The sequence below is a fragment of the Triticum dicoccoides genome, chromosome 3B (assembly GCF_002162155.2).
Source record: "Triticum dicoccoides isolate Atlit2015 ecotype Zavitan chromosome 3B, WEW_v2.0, whole genome shotgun sequence".
Lineage (NCBI taxonomy): Eukaryota > Viridiplantae > Streptophyta > Magnoliopsida > Poales > Poaceae > Triticum > Triticum dicoccoides.
Genome location: NC_041385.1, coordinates 49,759,058 through 49,778,802, shown reverse-complemented (window position 1 = coordinate 49,778,802; position 19,745 = coordinate 49,759,058). Strand labels below are relative to the sequence as shown.

The 19,745-nt window shown below is 44.0% G+C and overlaps 1 protein-coding gene, 1 long non-coding RNA gene and 1 pseudogene across 2 annotated transcripts; 2 read left to right on the top strand and 1 right to left on the bottom strand.

The window, feature by feature from the left end:
* Positions 1–1,471: 1,471 nt before the first annotated feature.
* On the top strand, positions 1,472–2,966 carry LOC119280720 (annotated as a pseudogene).
* Positions 2,967–5,854: 2,888 nt separating this feature from the next.
* On the top strand, positions 5,855–6,864 carry LOC119279232 (putative cysteine-rich receptor-like protein kinase 20). Its single transcript, XM_037560549.1, has 4 exons — positions 5,855–5,890; positions 5,976–6,023; positions 6,107–6,374; positions 6,635–6,864. The coding sequence occupies exons 1-4, from the start codon at positions 5,855–5,857 to the stop codon at positions 6,862–6,864; spliced, it is 582 nt and encodes a 193-aa protein (XP_037416446.1).
* Positions 6,865–17,194: 10,330 nt separating this feature from the next.
* LOC119280719 lies at positions 17,195–18,612 on the bottom strand. The gene is made up of 2 exons (XR_005138162.1): positions 18,392–18,612; positions 17,195–18,303 (listed from the first exon to the last, which is right to left on the bottom strand). It is a non-coding gene; the product is annotated as an uncharacterized LOC119280719 (long non-coding RNA).
* Positions 18,613–19,745: the final 1,133 nt, after the last annotated feature.

Below are 19,745 nucleotides of genomic sequence, written 5' to 3'. Positions count from 1 at the left end.
AGAAACATATTTCACTCAGTTTAATGGAATGCACTAAATTAAGAAAACATATTTCACTCAGTTTGATAGAATGATTTTATCATTTCAAAAAATGATTTTACTCATTTCAAAAAATGATTTCACCCATTTCAAAAAGTGATTTTAATCATTTCAAAAAATATATTTAAAACATTTCAAAACTTTTCCGTCTGTTGATTTCACCCAGTCAACGTTTCCGTCTGCTGCTAGTGACGCCCCTCCTTGAGAGTCATCTCCGTGATCCCAACCACCATAAGCCTCTCGTGTGTGCTAGGGCACATGACCGTAATACACTAACTCCTAGACTTCCAGGTTTCTTTGACGTTTCATGCCACCATGGAGAAGGTAGAAGGGCTGCTAAAGAACCTGAAGTTGTCGGAGGCGGAGAGGAAGGGAGTGCGGATCGGAAGGGCGGCAGGGGGTAGATCCAAGGAAGTGGAGCCACAGGCGTTAGGGAAGGTGTTCTTGGAGAAGCCGGTGTATGTGGAGGGGATGATCAAGTCTCTGAGTAGGGTTTGGTGTCCGCTAAAAGGGTTGAAGTGCAAGGAGATGGAAGACAATATTTTTCTGTTCACCTTTTTGCAGGTGGCGGGGAAGAGAAAGGCATTGGAAGATGGCCCGTGGATGGTGGGGAAGGAGTTGATTGTCATGGAGGATTTTGATCCAATTAAAACCGTGGAGGACTATGAATTCAAGATCATACCGATTTGGGTGAGGGTAACTAGGCTGCCTCTAGGTTATCTGAATCAAGAGAGTGGGGAAATCCTAGATGAGCAAATTGGGGAAGTGATGGAAGTGGACGTAGGGGAAGGAGGTGGGCAATCTGGAAGTTTTATCCGAGTTAAGGTCAAGCTAGACATCACCCGACCACTATTGAGAGCTATTACAGTGGAGATCTCTGAAGAGAAGGAGGATATGGGGAAGATGAACATGGTCGTGAAACTGAGAAGCTGTTTAGTTTCCAGATGTTCTTACAGCAACAATGTACTCCCTCCGTTCCAAAATAGATGACTCGACTTTGTACTAACTTTAGTACGAAGTCGAGTCATCTATTTTGGAACGGAGGGAGTATGTTTATAGCTTAGTATCCTAGAGATTCCATCTCATGCATGTTTAGTCGTGAGGTCGGGTGCCGGCTCTGTTGGTTTGGTTCCCCCTTGGAAGCCGGCGGCCGGTGGTGGAGGCCAAGTCATGTTCGTTCCCCGCTCTCTGTTTTGTGGCTCCATGTCTGGCCGCTCTGTGGGCTGCTGGGCGGCGGACGGCGCCCCTCCGGCAGTGGCTGAGGGGAGATAGTGATCTCTCCTCCGGTTGGTGGCTTTATAAATTTGATGAAGTTGGGATGTTATGCTTTTCTCTGAAACAGATCTGTCTTGCTCTGGTAAACATGGATTTGTGACCATCCATAGCTTGTGCCTTGTAGCAGCTCAGCTCGAAGCTTGTTCAATCATCAGAAATGGCAACGGGGGCTAGCGGAGGGCAGCCGAGCGTTCTGAGCACATTACCCAAGGATTTGCCGCTAGATTTTCTAAAGACTATCACCGATCAGTTCTCACAGAGCGTATACTCGGTACAGGCGCATTTGGAACTGTTTATATGGTAATATGGTCGTGCGTGCCTTCACATTTTCGTGCCAATTAGATGCCAACATTTGCTGAAAACGTGTTTTTTGAGCTTGAACAGGGGATTGCGCCAGACGGGCAAAAAATTGCGGTGAAGAAACTTGCCGAAAATACACCAATCGCGCGTGACAAAGTATTTACTAACGAGGTTGATAATATTATAGCTCTGCAACTGCATCATGAAAATGTAGTAAAGTTGGTCGGCTACTGCCATGAAGCCCAGAAGAAAGTGGTGCAGAACAATGGAAGATATATTGTTGCAGACATTGTTGAAAGTTTATTCTGCTACGAGTACTTGCCGCACGGGAACCTTCAGAAGAATCTTTTGGGTATATATATATATATTCCATTTTATTTTAAAACTGTATTTGAGTATCTCCATATTCTATTAAGTTGGGCATCTGCATATTCTATTAAGTTTTCAACGACAAGAAAAGGCAGTAACATTCAGTTTATCCAATGGAAATGTTATTTGCATTCTGAGAAATAAGTATTGCTGGAAGTTATTATCTGTGAGTACTTATATTATGCAATGTTTCACTTGTTTAGAGGTATCTAATGTAAAATATGTAATGGACTGGGACACACGCTTCAAAATCATCAAGGGAATCTGCCAAGGTTTAGCCTTCCTACACAACACTAACATTGTTCATATGGATCTTAAACATGAGAATATATTGCTGGATGATAAGATGACCCCGAAAATTGCGGATTTCGGTCTCTCGAGGCTCTTCGATCAAGAACAAACACGGATGAGAATACAAAATGTTGTTGGATCATAGTAAGTGAAACATCAAATCCGATAACATTTTGTTCCGTCATTACGAAGTGAAGTGCATTTTGTTCTCTCCGACAATACTTACTAAAATCTTTGTTGTCAGTGGATACATAGCTCCAGAATATCTATACAAAGGTGAGACTCCACCAAGTCAGACATATATAGTTTGGGCCTATTAATCTTGGAGACCACCACAGTTGAGAAAATTTGTTCCAACAACGAGCCATCTGCGACGCAATTTATAAAAAGTGTAAGAGAAATTATTACTTGATTCTTGAAAGACTGTGGTATATATATATATAGAAGCTTATGATACAATTGGTTTATATTATCCCCAAGGATCATAATTCTGATTCTGTACATAGGTACGTGATATCTGGACGGATGAGCACATAGTGTCTCAGTGCTCACATCTTGATGGGGATCGCCTTCAGCAGATAAAAGTATGCATCAAAATTGGACTAGAATGTGTGGAGATCGATCGGCAGAAGAGACCTTCCATAGAAGAGATTGTCGATAGGCTCAACGGACTACGGTCAACTGAAAGTTGAATGCCATATGCGGCATGAAATAAACGGGGGGCACACAATGGCTTTCTATTGTTATGATTTTGTTAGCCCCACCTCGATATAACATTGCCCAATGGCCCAAGTCCGAGTTCATTGTTGTAATGATTTTGTTTTATAAGAATGCAGAGGAAAAGTTTTATTCCTTTTTCTCTATAAGGACAATCAATTCTGTCAGAACCATTTAGTTGATGTCCCTAAAAAATCATTTAATTCATTCTGCATTTCAGCTGGTGGTTACATACGTACACTATATATGATTCAGGTCTTCAGTTTCCACGGAGCATGAAACTTCGGTCTTTTCAGGAGAGATGTGAAAGATGGAAGAACATGCTTCATTGTTGCTACTATGATTTAGGAATAATTCTCACTGATGTGCGTCATTGTGGATCATGTTAAATTTTATTTTTGGTGGTACTTAACAACTACTCTCTAAATACACTTTCTTTTACCTGCAACTTAATTTGATATAGTTTGATGACATATAATTCATATTTTGTTACCCAGGTTAGGGCCCCTGTTCTAGGGGTAACACCCTACTCTTGGTAGATGTTTCTCTCATGTGTGAACGATGTGGCTACAATATGATGTCCGAGTGACCTCGTAGATCTCGGTAATTCTAATGACCTTTTTTAGATTATGTTTTAACTTGGGATTATATAGGGGTGTCGAAGTAGAGAAAACAGTGGTATTATGGCCACAACTTGGTAATGGCGTAGATAAGTTGGCCGTTACCAGGGTCTAGATGATTTCATGGTGTAGCTGTTTTTCTTTATGTTGTTGGTAACATCAATCTTTAATGCCAGTTCAGTCGGATGAACGTCGTGGTGCGATCTAGGAAGGTGAGCGAAGAAGAATAGGTGAATAGTGTCTATTGGGCCATATCCTAGTCATGGGCCTACCCGGGGGATCTCACGATCATACATCAATCCTAAATAGGAAAAGGAGACATTCTTAAGCATTGGTGCCCAATTTCTCTATATGAACTCTGAAGGATCATATTAGTAATATATATTGCCACTTCAGCATTGGCACCCAATAAATCACTCATTCTTCAATATTAGTACCACTGACATCTTAGCTAAGCAACTCTTTGTGCACATGTTGTCTACATTATCTAACATGGCGTTTGTTGGGGCTTATGAGATGGTCCCTTCATATTGTTTCTGAAAAATGAAATCATTGCCTCTTTACAAAATCAACCTTGCAAATAACTTTAATATGTCTGCTTGGAAACTAATATTGAGGTACTAAAGTTTGATTCTGCAATTTTGCATGCGTGCGTGCGTTTGATGATGCTTGGACAATGAATCAAACCCAATTGGGTACATTGTGGTTTTATGGCTACACTTCTAACAATGGTCTACAGTCGAATCTCACAATAATGTCATATCAACCTTTCCGGTGTATTTAAGCTTGTGAGACGTGTACGGGGACCAAACTATTCTAATATAATTGTGGTGCCAACTCTGATTTAATTAACAATATATGTTGAAACCAACCAGCTGCATGCCAAGCTGGTAAATTATATTAATTGGACTAGCTCCCATGCCATACTCATGCAATTTGTGGCTACAGATAGTCCACTATATAAAGATCACAATGTAGCTACATGCATCGAAAACATAAGGGTTGTATATTTCATAGTTAGTACACAACAGTTCACTCTAGTGGGTCTCCAACCACTACATCATGAGATTGCATAAACTATATGTACATCAATCCTAAATAGGAAGAGGAGGCATCGAGAAATGAGGAAAAACCACATGGTTAAGAACCAGAACGATGGATGTTGAATGCGCTACGTTTAGGTGCTGTCTTAGAACCAGGGAAAATTGAGAAACCACTATGTGGCAAAGAAGACAAAAATTTGAGTACAAAGGACATTTTCATTTTGCACATGTATATTGCATGGCCTCGACAATATTGATCATTGCCTCTCAAAACTCTAGTACAACTCAATAGAAGCGACCGCAATTACAAAGGAGTCGGGACTCCACCACTGATACAATTGTTTCAGCTTGACTGAGTTTTAAAAGGTTTCTAGATACCTTTTCGAGTCGCCATCGATATATATATGGAAAGGCTTAATCGAGAATATATTTTCACAAAATTTGTTATGTTCTGAGTTTAACAGAGATGAAAATGACTTGTTTGGGTGACATCCATACAACAAGTTATCCAAGCGGCGACGTTTATGAACCTGATGTAAATTCTTTTACACTCTTATAATTTTTCTACTCACTGTAGAAACTTTGGATCACATTGCATACCAAACTAATAAACTACATAACATCTGGACTTTTTTCTGCCAGATTTTTCCAAGACACTAGAATTAATCAACACCACAACACTTGATTCTTGAAGTCACAAATCTACCATGCAATTTTATTTCCCTTCCTTAATTTCAACTATCTGAACTCTGAAGTTCGTTTTCTTCTTCTTTCAACAATCTATTCTGCCATGCCTCCTGAACACACGCGCACATTCAGACACAAACTGCTGCAGCCAGAGTGAGTCACTCACTCACTGGTCATGTGAATCATCAGCTCCTCCTTTGGCGTCCGGGTAATATCCGTCGGTCTTCTTGTAGGTGTACCAGCTGGCAATGAGCAGGTAGACGACAAAGTTGAGGAGGCTGAGCGCGGTGAGCAGCCAGGAGAAGTAGTCGAGGTGGCCGACGTTGAGGTTGTCGGGGATCCACCCTGGCTTGCCTCCCCTGATGGTGACCTTGGCCACCACCGTGACGAGCAGTGTGCTGAGGTAGTTCCCGAGCGCGACGGTGGTGAGCGAGAGCGTGGAGCACATGTGTTAGAGCATAATTTTCCCTGGATAGTTTTGGTGATTGATGACAATACTTTTACGGACTAATCATGTGCATTAAGCTTTTCAGGTTTTCTAATATAAGGGCACTAAAACGATTGTTTCCCCTCAAGGACTTCTCTGAAGACGGTTTTGTTTTCTTCGTTTCTTTTCGGTGGTATTGAGTCGTAGGAACAACTGTACTATCAAGAGGGGGTCCGTATTGGAACTGTTTATATGGTAATATGGCCATGCATGCCTTCACATTTTCGTGCCAATAAGATGCCAATATTTGCTGAAAAGGTATTTTTGAGCTTGAACAGGGGATTGCGCCAGACGGGCAAACAATTGCGGTGAAGAAACTTGCCGAAAATACACCAATCACGTGTGACAAAGTATTCACTAACGAGGTTCAGAGTATTATGGCTCTGCAACTGCATCATGAAAATGTAGTAAAGTTGGAGGGCTACTGCCATGAAGCCCAAAAGAAAGTGGTGCAGAACAATGGAAGATATATTGTTGCAGACATTGTTGAAAGTTTACTCTGCTACGAGTACTTGCCGCAGGGGAACCTTCAGAAGAATCTTTTTGGTATATAATTATTTCCATTTTATGTTTTAACTGTATTTAAGTCTCTGAAAAAAAATACTATGAATTTGTGTTTGGTTGTCTGCATATTCTATTAAGATTTTGATGCTATACATTGACAAGAAAAGACAGTAACATTATGTTTATCCAAAGGAAATGTTGCCACACAAACAGGTTTTCTTGTACTGGCATTCTGAGAAACAAGTACTGCTGGAAGTTATTATCTTTGAGTACTTACATTATTCAATGTTTCACCTCTTCAGAAGTATCCAATGATGGAATGGACTGGGACACACGCTTCAAAATCATCAAGGGGATCTACCAAGGTTTAGCCTTCCTACACAGCATTAACATTGTCCATATGGATCTTAAACCTGAGAACATATTGCTGGATGATAAGATGATCCCGAAAATTGCGGATTTCGGTCTCTCGAGACTCTTCGGCCAAGAACAAACACGAATGAAAACACAAAATGTTGTTGGATCGTATTAAGTCAGACATCAAATGCGATAGCATTTTGTTCAGTCATTTATGAAGTGAACTGCATTTTATTCTCTCCAGCAATACTTACTAAAATCTTTGTTGTCAGTGGATACATAGCTTCAGAATATCTCTACTATTAAAGGAGAATCGAACGTCGTGATGGTTCAACCTCCTTCGATGCCCCCTCCTCGCTAGCTTTCCCACCCACGTCCTCCTAACGATTTTTTTTCAAACCCTCCGAAAACCAGAGGTAAACCTCCTCTCATACATCGATCCGGCACCCAACTCGCGAATTAGAAAAACCACACGTCACCCACGTTCTTTCCCGATCTGGAAGACTATCCCACCTCCCTCAGACAGCACGAAAGAAACCAAAGCTCCTCGCGATCGCCCGACGCGCCCCGATGGCCCGACGTGCCCTCCTGCCTCCTGATGTTGCTCCGCATCGACGACGCCACACCACGATTCGCACCGGCACCTCACCAGCCGTGCCCTCCCCCCAGCCTCCTGTCCATGCGCCCCAGCGATGCCATCCTGCGCACTACCGCTTCTCTGGGCTCCCAAATCCGGGGCTCGCCGCAATTCCCGAGGCTTCCGGTGGTGAGCCGTATGGAGGAGGAGCCGGCGGCAGGGAAGGGAACGGTCATAGCGTCGACTACACGTCAGAAGACAAGCACGGAGGACTACGTCGTGCAGTCCATGCTCGGCTGGGGGCCCCTCTCTCCATCATCTGCCTCATCTACGAGACCGCCCACTTTGTACGTGCTAACCCATTGTCTCGAATTCTCTTATTAAGTCATTCTATTAGTTCTATGATTCGTGATGATATGTAGGAAAATATCGATCTGGGTGTAGCAGTTTCCCTGCCCACCAGATGCTTGCTCTTTTTCCTTGGAGCATAAGAAGAAAAATTATTTCATCTATTGTAATAATTACTGTTCGATCCGTCAATTCTATCCTCCTGCAAGCGATTTTTATTTTATTTTACCACTGTTCTGGAGAGGTTCAGCTACCTTTGTCTGGTGTTTCTAAATATTTTAGTTGTATATATACGTGCAGAGGTATGTGCTTCTGAAGGTGGGAAGATCCAAGACAAAGAAAGAGGGAGGGAGACAGGCAACATGTAACATGGAGATGACCCAGCCATGCTGAATCCGCTAGACGCCGAACCTACCATGGCCATGTCCCCGAGGTGAGCCCTGATGCTCTTTGATGACCGCGTTGTGCCCACGTTGTTCAGGGAGGAGCAGTACATGGCTGGCATCCTCAATGGGAGCCATGTGTGCATGCTTTTTTAGTTTCTTCCTGATAACTTGCTGACCATGATGAAAAGTACGCCGAGTCGCTGAGTTTGTCGGTGAATTGTTGGCCTCAGTGTAGCTCCTTCAATCATATATATCGCCTCATATTTCTTTCTATTTATGCCAGGTAAATGCCAAACCAGTCAGCTACCTTCTGGATATCATGTTTTGGGTAGGTTTCCTATATATAAATTTATTGAAGTATCAATTACTTCATGAGCTACTATTTCTACTACCATGTTTTGCAATAGCATAGGATATTTCTGTGGTGCGCAAGTAGGATATTATTCACCAGTTAGCAACTGTGCTTTGGTATAACTCAGGTGTCTCAATGAATGATTTAATTGATTATCCAATATTTATTTAGTATATGGTCATGTTGTTGGCAAAGAAGATGCATAATTCTTTTGGGAGGAAAAAATGACATGCATGCTACTCCCTCCGTTCCTAAATATAAGTCTTTGGAGAGATTCCACTATAAACCACATACAGAGCAAAATGAGTGAATCTACACTTCAAAATGCATCTATATACATCAATATGTGGTTCATAGGGCAATCTCTACAAAGACTTATATTTAGAAACGGAGGGAGTAGATGTTAACAAATTAGCATAGGTCATCTACATTCTATGTTGCGTCCGGCTGACGGATGTGCAACTTCTGATTATCTGAATACTAGAATAATAATTCTTATGTAGCAGCAACACATGATGTATACATTGAGCCATGCTGAAAACGAGATGCTTAAATAATTGCACATTTGATTTGTAAAATGAAAAAATTAACACCGAAGATAGCATAATAGAAGCATCTCTCAGTTATTTAACCCATAGCTGTACTATTTTTAGAAGAAGAGGCTGAAGCTGATGGTCCAGCAAAGAAGTTTAGAGGTGGAGACCAAAACTAGGGCCTGATTTTGTTGAGTGATATTCGTCACATATAACTAAGTATAATCTCTATTAGACAATCTTCTTGCGAACCAAAAACATAGGTGCATGTTATTTTCTTATATTTGATGTACATGATGCAAGGAAACTGTTAGAAGGGATAGAGAGAGAGATTGGCGGAGTATGATGGATGTTGTATTGAGCCTCACAGATGGCTTATATAGAGTAGAAGGCTTGGAGGGCAAGAAGCCTCTCCTAGAGATAAAGCAGGAGATAATTACAAATCATAGTCTACCATATACAGAGGTATACCTATATACTCTAACATCCCCCAGCAGTCGTAGCGGTAGCGTCGCGCAGACAACAGGAGCGTCGCGGACGGTCAAACTGGAGATAAAAGCAGCCGACGGGCTGACATCCCCCCGCAGTCGCAGCGGGAGCGTCATGGACGATGTCGCATTGCGGATGCATTAACTGTAGAGGAAGCCGACGAGTTGCTCAAGCGAGGTGGTGGCCCTTTGTGCCGTTGTCGAGGTAGCCGAGAGCATGGGTGGTGTAGCCATGGTCGAGGTACTCATGCGAAGAACGCCCTGATCGATTGTCGAGTTTGGTGGCAGGTGTTGTGGAAGTCTCCGTGGAGCCACAGGCGCAAGGAGGCGCCGAGTTAGTCATGGGTGCAGTGGTATCGAAGTAGTGGTGCGCCGGAAAGAAGACGTTGTTGACGAGGCGTCGCACCGGGTTTGGCAAGCCTGGGGACACATCATGGACGAAGGCACGCGTCGATGTTGCCAGCACCGGGCATGCGTAGACGCACGATGTCGATGTTGACGATGCGCCGCTCCAGACTTGTCGGGCCTAGGAATACACTGGGGATGATAGCACACGTCGGTGTTGTCAGCACCAGGCATGCGAAGATCGGGACTAAACCATGTTGGAGGAGTTAGAGGAGCCAGCAAAGAATTACTCAACCACGGTTGCGGCGCCAATCAGTGAGGGGCCGATGTTGCCGACGGTGGTCGGAGTAGACGAAGTGATCGGGGAACATGACGATGACGTTGGCGATGAGCTGGTGCTGGACGAAGACAAAGGGGGTGGACGCGCGCCGTGGCGCTACGGCCTGAAGGGGTGATGCAGCAGCAACTCGCGGGTCGGGATGACGGCGAGAAGACCTCGGGGTGGCGGCATGGACCGTGAGCCGTGGCACTACGTCCCGAAGGGGCGGTGCAATGGCGGTATGCTGGTCAGTGCAGCCGTGAGGACGGCCTCGGGTAGTGGCCGGGACCGCGTGCCACAGTGCAATGGCCCAAAAAAGAAAATACCGGGCAAGCAACCGGCGGAGAGAAAACCGATCAAGAGATCGGAAAAACTCACCAGGGCAACCATTCACGGATCAACGGACGAACCCTGCTATGGGTCACGCGCCCCACGGAAGAGATCATGATGATCGACCTTCCCAGGGGTGGCGCGGTGCGGAAGCGTGCGACGGTTAGGTCTAGGAACTTGCGGCTGATACCATGTTAGAAGAGATAGAGAGGAGAATGGCGGAATATGATGGATGTTGTATTGAGCCTCTCGGGCAGTTCATATAGAGTACAAGGCTTAGTGGGCAAGAAGCATTTTCTAGAGATAAGGCAGGAAATGATTACAAATCATAATCTACCATATACAGATGTATGCCTATAATCTAACAGAAACCATGCATTTAGAAGTCAATAACCGAATTTTGTTACTCTTGAGATGATTGCAATAAGTAAGCATCTGGTAGATGAGTAAGAGTAACAATTATGGGAATAACCTACTGATTATATATCAGGAACCCAACATGCTTTCCATCTTTTGTTCATCATGGTCACCGCTTCCAAAAAGTAGTGACGGATGTTGTCGCCAGATGTCCAACCCTTCATTATCCATGTTGTAACCCGAGCTGCTTAGTGCGCGACCATCATATAAAACGATTGCAACCCCGGTCACCCTTTTGTTACCAATGTTGTATGTTGCTATTTTTCAGACTCCTACTTCATTAATCGTATCAATACAAGTATATGACAGGCTTAATGCTCGGTCATGTGTATCCTTTTGATTTCGAGGCATGATGGCACATGAAAAAGAAGGAGCCATGATGGAGATGTGGCAGGGCTTATGAGGAGATGACACACAATGCGAGCCATGGTGGAACAAAAACAGCAATACGGGTTGGGCCTCCGGTTAGTAGGTTAGTCCCAAAAATGATATAAATGTGTAAAATAAAGCCCATAAACATCCAAAAGGGTAACATAATAGTATGGAACAATCAAAAATTATAGATACGTTGGAGACGTATCACACCACAGAGGCCAGATCGTGTCCCACTACTTGCACGAACACAAACCCACTCACACACTACCTAGACCACGTACAGGCGCGGTGACCATGCACACGCGCACTCACACTATGTATGATAACATCTCCATCAAGTTAGACATATACAGCTTGGGCCTATTAATTTTGGAGACCACCACAGTTGAGAAAAATTGTTCCAACAACGAACCATCCACAACGCAATTTATAAAAGGTGTAAGAGAAATTATTACTTGATTCTTGAAAGAATGGAGTATATATATAGAATAGAATAGAAGCTTATGATACAGTTGGTTTATATTATCTCTTCTGATTCTGTACATAGGTACGTGATAACTGGACGGGTGAGCACATAGTGTTAGACCTGGCCATGGGAAGCCCGGCCTGACGCTGCCCCCGGGCCGGACTCAGGCCTAGATTTTGAGCCTGAAGGTCGGGCCGGGCCGGGCCCATCGTTTTCACGTTTTTCTAAAGGTCGGGCCGGGCCAGGCCGAAGCCCGACGGGCTTTTACGTGTTTGGGCTGGGCTTGGGTCCAGAAAACAGGCCCGATGGCCGGGCCGGACCCGGGCCTGGGTTTTTTGCATCGGGCTTGGCTAGGCCGGCGCGAGATATGGCCAAGTATACATAGTGTTGATGTGGATCGCCTTGAGCAGATAAAAGTATGCGTCAAAATTGGTCGCTCCTGCACCCGCGTGCGTCACCGCACGTGCACAGCCGCCACGCCTGCGTACGGATTGCAGCGGCGTTTGCGTTGCGGGTGCACCAAACCAAAACAAAACGCGCATGCTTCTCTGGCTGATTGCCAGCCTAGCTATTGCTAGATAGCTCAGTCCGTCCTCCGCAAAATCCCGTCTTTTCTTTTCTTTTTGTTTGTTTGCTTCCATGAGCGCATCCACATTGGTTGGAAACCAAAACTCACAGCTGCTCAAGGTGGGTTGGATTGAAAGAGGCCCTCCCGCTTGACTGCCGTCGTTCCTCCTCCCTCGGCAACTAATCCCGGCCGCAACGCCCCGACACTCTAATCTAACCTAATCTAATCAGCGCCATGCCACGCCTCAACCGCAAAGCAAAGCCGTCTGGGCCGCACTCACCGCCAGCGGACGAGCGACGACCATCTTGCTCTCCGACCTCCTGCCGCACATCGCCGGCCGGCTGCTTCTCTAACACCTTGGATTTCTCTCCTCTCCTCTCCGCTTCTGCCTCTCACCGCCGGCCTAACATGCATCCCGCATGCGCACCCTGCACGCGGATGGATGTCTCTTCCTGGTATATATAGAGAGACATAGAGCTGACCTTAGAAGAAGAAGAAAAAGAAGAAAAAGAAGAACTGAGGCATGCATGCCGGAGAGGAAGAGGGTGACGCGGATCACTGAGGTGGCGCAAGCCAAACCCTTGATGGCTGGCCGGCGGGGATCCATATGACGTTTTAATGATGTGATGATGATGATGATCCCTTTTCACAAAAAACGTGGCACAGTTTCATACACCTTTTACTTGAAAGCTGGTGGGCATTCCAAGGGCTACATGAAGGGTTTCTCTGGTCACGGGGGCGGCAGCTACCTAACAGCTAGCAAGGTTCAGTGACAAAATTGACACTATTTTAAAGCTAGCAGGTTCGGGTGGCAAAATTGACACATGTGGCTACAATTCGTAAGCCATTCCAATGTTATTATTATTTTGACTGGATTATTCCACAAGGCATGGTAACTGTTTGATAACTTTTCAATGGATTTTAAATTTTTTGCACAACATAACAGCATCTCACGCAGAATGACGGATGAAATTTTTAATGTTGAGCGTGCCAGGCAGATGAACAATATTACCCAGTGGGTGGCAACATTTTATGATTGTAACCACCATAAGACATGATCTCTTCCTTTTTATTATACTTAGCACAAGACATGAACGATTATTTGTCGAACCTTTGATTTTCTAAAGGCCAACGTCCTCCCTTCTTTCTTTCTATCAGAAAATCCAAGGCCCTCACATACAAAGCCGTGTACTTTCTACTATACTGTACACCTATGCAATCACCTAGGATTTTTTTAGAAAAGGAGGAGGACCCCGGCCTCTGCATTTGGACGATGCATGCAGCCATTTTTATTAAAAATTCACACAAGACCTTATAAAGTCATACAACAGTAAGACTAAAGCCACTGTCTAGGCAACATCTGTCGCTACTCCTATACAGTTGATGAAGGGATGCTGATATTTTGAGCCTAATACACAGACCTCACAGCCAAACCTACCATCTAAGACCTGAGGTCCCAACCAGGACGCCTGCCGGGTATGGGGCACCCACCAGTCCGGCGCACTTCTCAACCAGGACGCCTGCCGGGTATGAGGCCGCCGCAGCCACCTTCCACCAATCCATCTTCAGTGTTGTACTGTTGCATCAACCTTGCCCGGTCTAGTTGCCGTCGACGCCACCACGATGCCAGACAGCGCCACCTCCCTGCGCAAGTCCATCTCCGCGCATCAGACGTCGGCGCCATGCCGCCGAGATCCGCCGCCAGCAATGTGTAAGCTGAAACACCGCTCCGCCAAAAAGCCTTCCACTGGTCCCTCGGTCCGTATACACCTTCACGAATGACGCCCCCAAGAGGGAAACGACACCATAGAGTCGTTGTCATTTGATCTACTGATCTAGGGTTTCCCCCGGAGGTAGCATAGTGTGGCCTTGAACTTCTCCACGACGATGCCTTCAAGAAGGGAACGATGCAAACAGCGCCGCCACCGCCGGCCTTGATAGCTAGCCGAGAGCAGGTTGAAAGCTTGGTAGCTAGCCGAGAGCAGTTTGAATGACTAAAGTTTAATGTTAAAGCAAATATGGGTAGTGTGCTTGACAAAGTAAAGGTTGGATGTCTCATGCCCCTTGAATACAAGTACCTACGCCATGGTTACTCAACTTGGGACACAAAGCAAATTTAAGTTATCTATAATGGTATCATTAAGAGCCTCAACTGGGGTACCTCTTGTCCCATGATATGGATCAAGCCCACATCAAAACAACAAGACAAACAAACAAATGAACAATCTCAACACCCTTTTTATTTACCACTTGGTGTTGGCTTTTTATTGTGGGGTGTATCATAGATGGTTCACCATAGCATGTAAGTAAATTTCCACCATGAATGATGCATGACTTAGATTAGTGGCCCAGGCTTCTCTCTAACCATTTATACAAACTTATTTAAACTCACTTTATTTCCACATTATTTCACCATGATAGGCATCTGTAAACAAAAGTACATGATATCAACTAAATAAATGAAGGAGCATGTTGAAAGCTTTGCATATGACAGCACATATGGGATAACTCCCAACCTCAAACATTTTATCAAGCCACTAGCATCATAATTTTAATCACAATGGGTCATATTTATTTCATACTATGATAATAAAATGTGCATCAAGTTCGTGAGAGCTATTTTAACCAACTTTTACCATTACAATGAATAACATAATCATTTTCATTCAGAGGTATAGATAACACAAATATCATGATAAACATACTTGGGATAGCATAAAGCTAATAGGTAGATATGGTGGACTCACTGGAAAAACTTTGGTTGAAGGTGTTAGAAACAAGTTTTTACTTGTTGGGATTTTTGGGCTAGCAAAAGGGAGAAAGTTGACCATCTAGATGCATGCATGAGTGTCCATAGAACTAACCAATTCATGTCAAACAAAGTAAAATAACATACATCATCAAAACATGAATAAGAGATAGCTCATGATAAAGCATTTGTAAATTATTACTCATTAACAAGCTCATGAATCATGCAACTATATGTGTCATTAAAAATCAACTTAGGCATCCCTTTTCCCAATATGATAAAATCATGCAACATATGTCAACCCATATTTCCAGTAGCTCTTTCTCATATAAAAATGATAGTGTGGTGGTCTCACAAAAAAAAATCAAAGCAAAAACAAACAAAAAGACGCTCCAAGTTTATGCGATAAAGTGCATTGATCGAAAAACAGAAGTTAGACGTGTGCAAACCGAGAGTGTGTAGGTTTAGTGGGGATGTTTTCACATCCCCAAGCTTATGGTTTTCACCATCCTTGGATAACTCTTGGTGCATCTCCTCCAATCCCTGTGAAAAAAACTTCAAAACACCGTTTCTCCCATTTCTTTTCCGTGGGGTGACATTAGTAGTGATAAACAAATAGGTTTCTTGCTGCAAATAATCCTTGGACAAAAATGCATGAGGATGTCCAGAAAGTATATAATGTTGTATGCCTACTCATAAACTCAATTGGATCACAAAGATTCAACTTAAAAGTTCAAAATATGCATAAAACAATATGGGACATAATCTGTCCAGAAAAACAGCAGCAGCAAAACATATTTTTCTGCCCTACTTATACTTGTCGAAAAATTCTGAAAACAATCAGGCATACAGAGGATGAAAAGTTGCAACTTCAGTTAAAATTTCAGCTCATTCGGAGTTACAAAATAAAAATTAAAAATCAAACCGTGCACAGACTTTGTGCAGGAATAACATCTCCGAATACAAATAGCAACTTTGTCAAACCAAAATGGGCAAAACTTGGCACTTTATTAAAAACTAGCGTGTAGTGCGCGGCGGCACGCCGCGCCATACTGATTGTTGTGCGACGATTTTCCTTTTGAAGTTCTTAAAACTTTGTTTAGTACTTGGTTGATAACATAGTCATTCACACATATAGATAAGGTTCATTGAGTCAACACAGGCAGAGTGCAACGTTTCTACTTTCCACTTAGATTTGAGATCCTCGGCTAAGTTTGTTTCTTTGATACAGTGGTAGAGAACTGGCACCGCGCTTTATTTGCATGTTTCAGTGAAGTTTTGTATATATTGAGAAAAGGCTCATGTGTTGGTTATCCATTTGTTGGTTTCTTCAGGAATGCGATTCTTGCCTACAGGTGTACATGCAAACATAGATTGATGACTATAAGTAGGGTCTGTTGGTAACTTGGTAATGCATAACTCATCGCCCATAGTAAGCTTACACACTTATAAGCCAATTACACCATCGTCGCCGGTTGGGGTGCGGAGAGGGGAGATGGAGAGGCGGCGCGCTGGCGCCTAGGATAAGGAGTGAGGAATCGATCGGGAGTGGTGGCTAGGGTAGGAGGGGATTGCTGGAGGCTACGTACTGTGAAGAAAGAAGGGCACATACATGAGCAAAGACTTGAGATGTTGGGTTGTGCGTGGGCCGGGCTTTTACGCAGGCATTTGTCCATGTGCATCTAATCTGTCTGATCGATTACTTTGGTTAACTAAAGTACAAGACCGGAATTCGTAAATTAATTTTGGTTCTTACAAAGTGCAGACTGAACTAAGAATTGGAATTTTCGGCTTCGGTCTTTTCGAATTCGGTCCCGGTTTTTTCTGTTCGGTAGTTGGGTGCTAGGTTAATATGCCCACCCCTACATGCATGTATAGCCACTCAATAAAAACAGAACAGTTTTTCAAACCATGCAAGCAGTCACTGTTCACGTAACATGCAATTAACTGAGATCTGCTATATATATCACCCATCAATATACGTGCTGGGATTTCATCAATTATTAGTCCAAGGCTATTAACTCTACTCTCTTCGGACAGTAGGTTTGTAAGGAGAAATAGCAATAAACCAATGAAGAAATAGGAGCTTCGCAGAAGTATCGATTTAGTGCCTGTTCGGTTTCTCTCCGCTCCCGCGACTCAGATCCCGGAGCGGAGCAGGCTGTTGCAGCTTTTTATGGAGCAGCTCAAACCGAGCTCTGCAGCTCCGTGGAGAACGGAGTGGAGAGATTCCAAACGGGGCCTTACTCTTAGAAAAAATGACGTTGTATTCTTTTACATTCAGAAATTAGCTGCTCTGAATACACATACCAAGTGTTCAACATGCAACTGCTTACATAGACTGAGAATACACATATACTGCATACCACACAACCACAACCATGCATGAGTGTTGTCAACACCCGGATCAGTAGCAACCGTCACCAGTCCTCATTGGCCATAAATAAAATATATAAAAAATTCTGCATAGTCCACCCATTGTTGCATGCACACTTGTCATTTTTTTTGCTAAACCAACCCACCAATTAATGATGAGAATCCTCATACAGATGCATCCCTACAAATACTAAATCAAACTTAAACGAAAGGAAGTCACTAACACCAATTGTCATGCAACCAGCCAATATGAGAAAAGAAACACAGGTCAAGAAACCATTAGTCAGTGGGAATCAAATCAAAGCATATGCAGTCATTAATTGACTCTCAAGAGGACTCGCATGCAGATGAATGAGGCGAGACAAATAGTAGGTCCTAAGTTAAAAACGTGCAAGATTATGAAGTTGTCCTGTCAGTTCATGTTTACATATCCGCAAGAAGTTTTGTGCGTAAGAAAGTTTTCAGTAAGTAGTTTTCAGTAAGCTGAAGAGAGTCTTGTGCTTTGAGAGCTTATCTTCTGAAGGCGAGAAACAATCACCGAACGCCGTCGCTGCACCAGAGACGGAAGTAATCCCGCCGTCGAGAGGACAACGAAAGGGGGGCGTCGCCAAACCTGTGCTGATTGGGAGAACTTGTGCTGGAGAAATAACGTATGTAACACATCGCTGACCAAGACGCTTGATCTGTAGCCGGCGAGAAAAAATAGCAGCTTCACACTGCTTCTATTTGTGCTTCCACCTTCCCACGTTGGCATTCTGTATGGCGATCGGTGACTTTGCTAGCTCTTGCACTATTCATGCTTCCGTATCAAGCACCGGTTGCAGGTCTGTTCATTCAGATCAAGGGCCAGCTAGCATTTGACTCCCGTAGTCCGCAGGAAAAGGGCGTGGTGGAGAGGGTGACTTGCTGCTGGGAGGATCTAGCGAGAGCACGAAAGAAGAGGCGCCCGCTCCTGATGCGTACATGCTGCCGCTACCTGCGGTGACTGCAAGGATAGAGAAAAATTGAAAGATGAGTAGGAAAGAAGCAGTGCGGGGAAGGGAGCCATCGACCTTATTAGCGAGGGAACGCACCAGCGACTGAAGGCGGCGCCGGTTCGTCTTGATGGCGGCGGCACGCCCGCGTTGGAGGATCACGACGCTGCGGAGTCGCGCGGGCCCATGACCTGCGAGCGGCCTATGATAGAACCCTAGGCACTCCACGGTGCCGTCGGCGGCGCTTCATCAGACACCAACAGGGCAGAGCTCACATTGTGTTCGACGGAAGGGGTGTCAGGAGTGAAGGAGCAGGGATGATGGCGCATCCGAGATAGAAGACGCACACGGAGTGACGCATTTTTATAGGGCCAAACAACGACCAAGCGGTGGAACGGGATTTCACGGGATCCTTCCAGAGAGACCAGGCGAAATATCTAGCCGGTCTAGAGAAAAACACAACATATGTCCAAACTGCTTACCCCATAATTTCATTGACCTATACGTGTCCATCATGGAAATAAGCAGTCAATGACCCATGGGCAGACGTGGCCACATGCATGGATCAAGCAGTGGCACGTGGAACAAGAGCAATCCACACACCTCTAGACTGGACACGTGAAATCAAAAGTGCAAACCGCACAGTAAACCAAAGTTTTTTAAAGAATGGAAGAACCTTCCCGAAGAGTGCAGCACACACCCGTCGATAAACAAGAGCTCATAACGTGGCAACGGCAACACCAAACCAAACATGCCCCACGACCTGACCAAGCAAAAAATGAGATCCATCAAACTCTAGGAAGCCATCCTGCACACGCGTCACTCAATCAATAATGGTAAAAAATTTCCAAAAAAACCAGGTAAAAGGAACCCTTACGGGCCTAGTATTCTTAGTATTTCAGAAACTAAGCTAAGAGATCTCTCTCTTGTTACAGCAAGAGGACACAAAGAAAATCCAAAATAAAAACCAACTGGGTTGCCTCCCGTAAAGCGCTTTCTTTATAGCCATATAGCTAGGCTTACTTGTTGTTTACCGAGGATGAAGCTCATGAGGGAGCTTGAAAGTTGTGCCCTTCATCCTTGGGAAGTGTTCCATGCATTTCTTATGTGAAAACTGAAACTTCATATTCCCTTCCTTTGAATCAATAATAGCTCCTGTCGTACGAAGAAAAGGTTTTCCAAGAATAATAGGACTAGAGGTTTTATTCCCCATATCCATGATTAGAAAATCCACAGGCACAAAAGTCATATGTAACTCTACCATAACATCACTTACTTTTCCTAAAGCATGTGTAATGGTACTCAGTCTGGTACATTTATTTCAGTCTTTACGTATTTCTAAGTTTCAAAAAATTATGAAACAAAATCCGGAGGTAGCCAATGGTATACCATACAAACGTGAAAAGGTAATTTCAAATAATTTGTATTCCGAACTGCACCAAAATGACAAAAG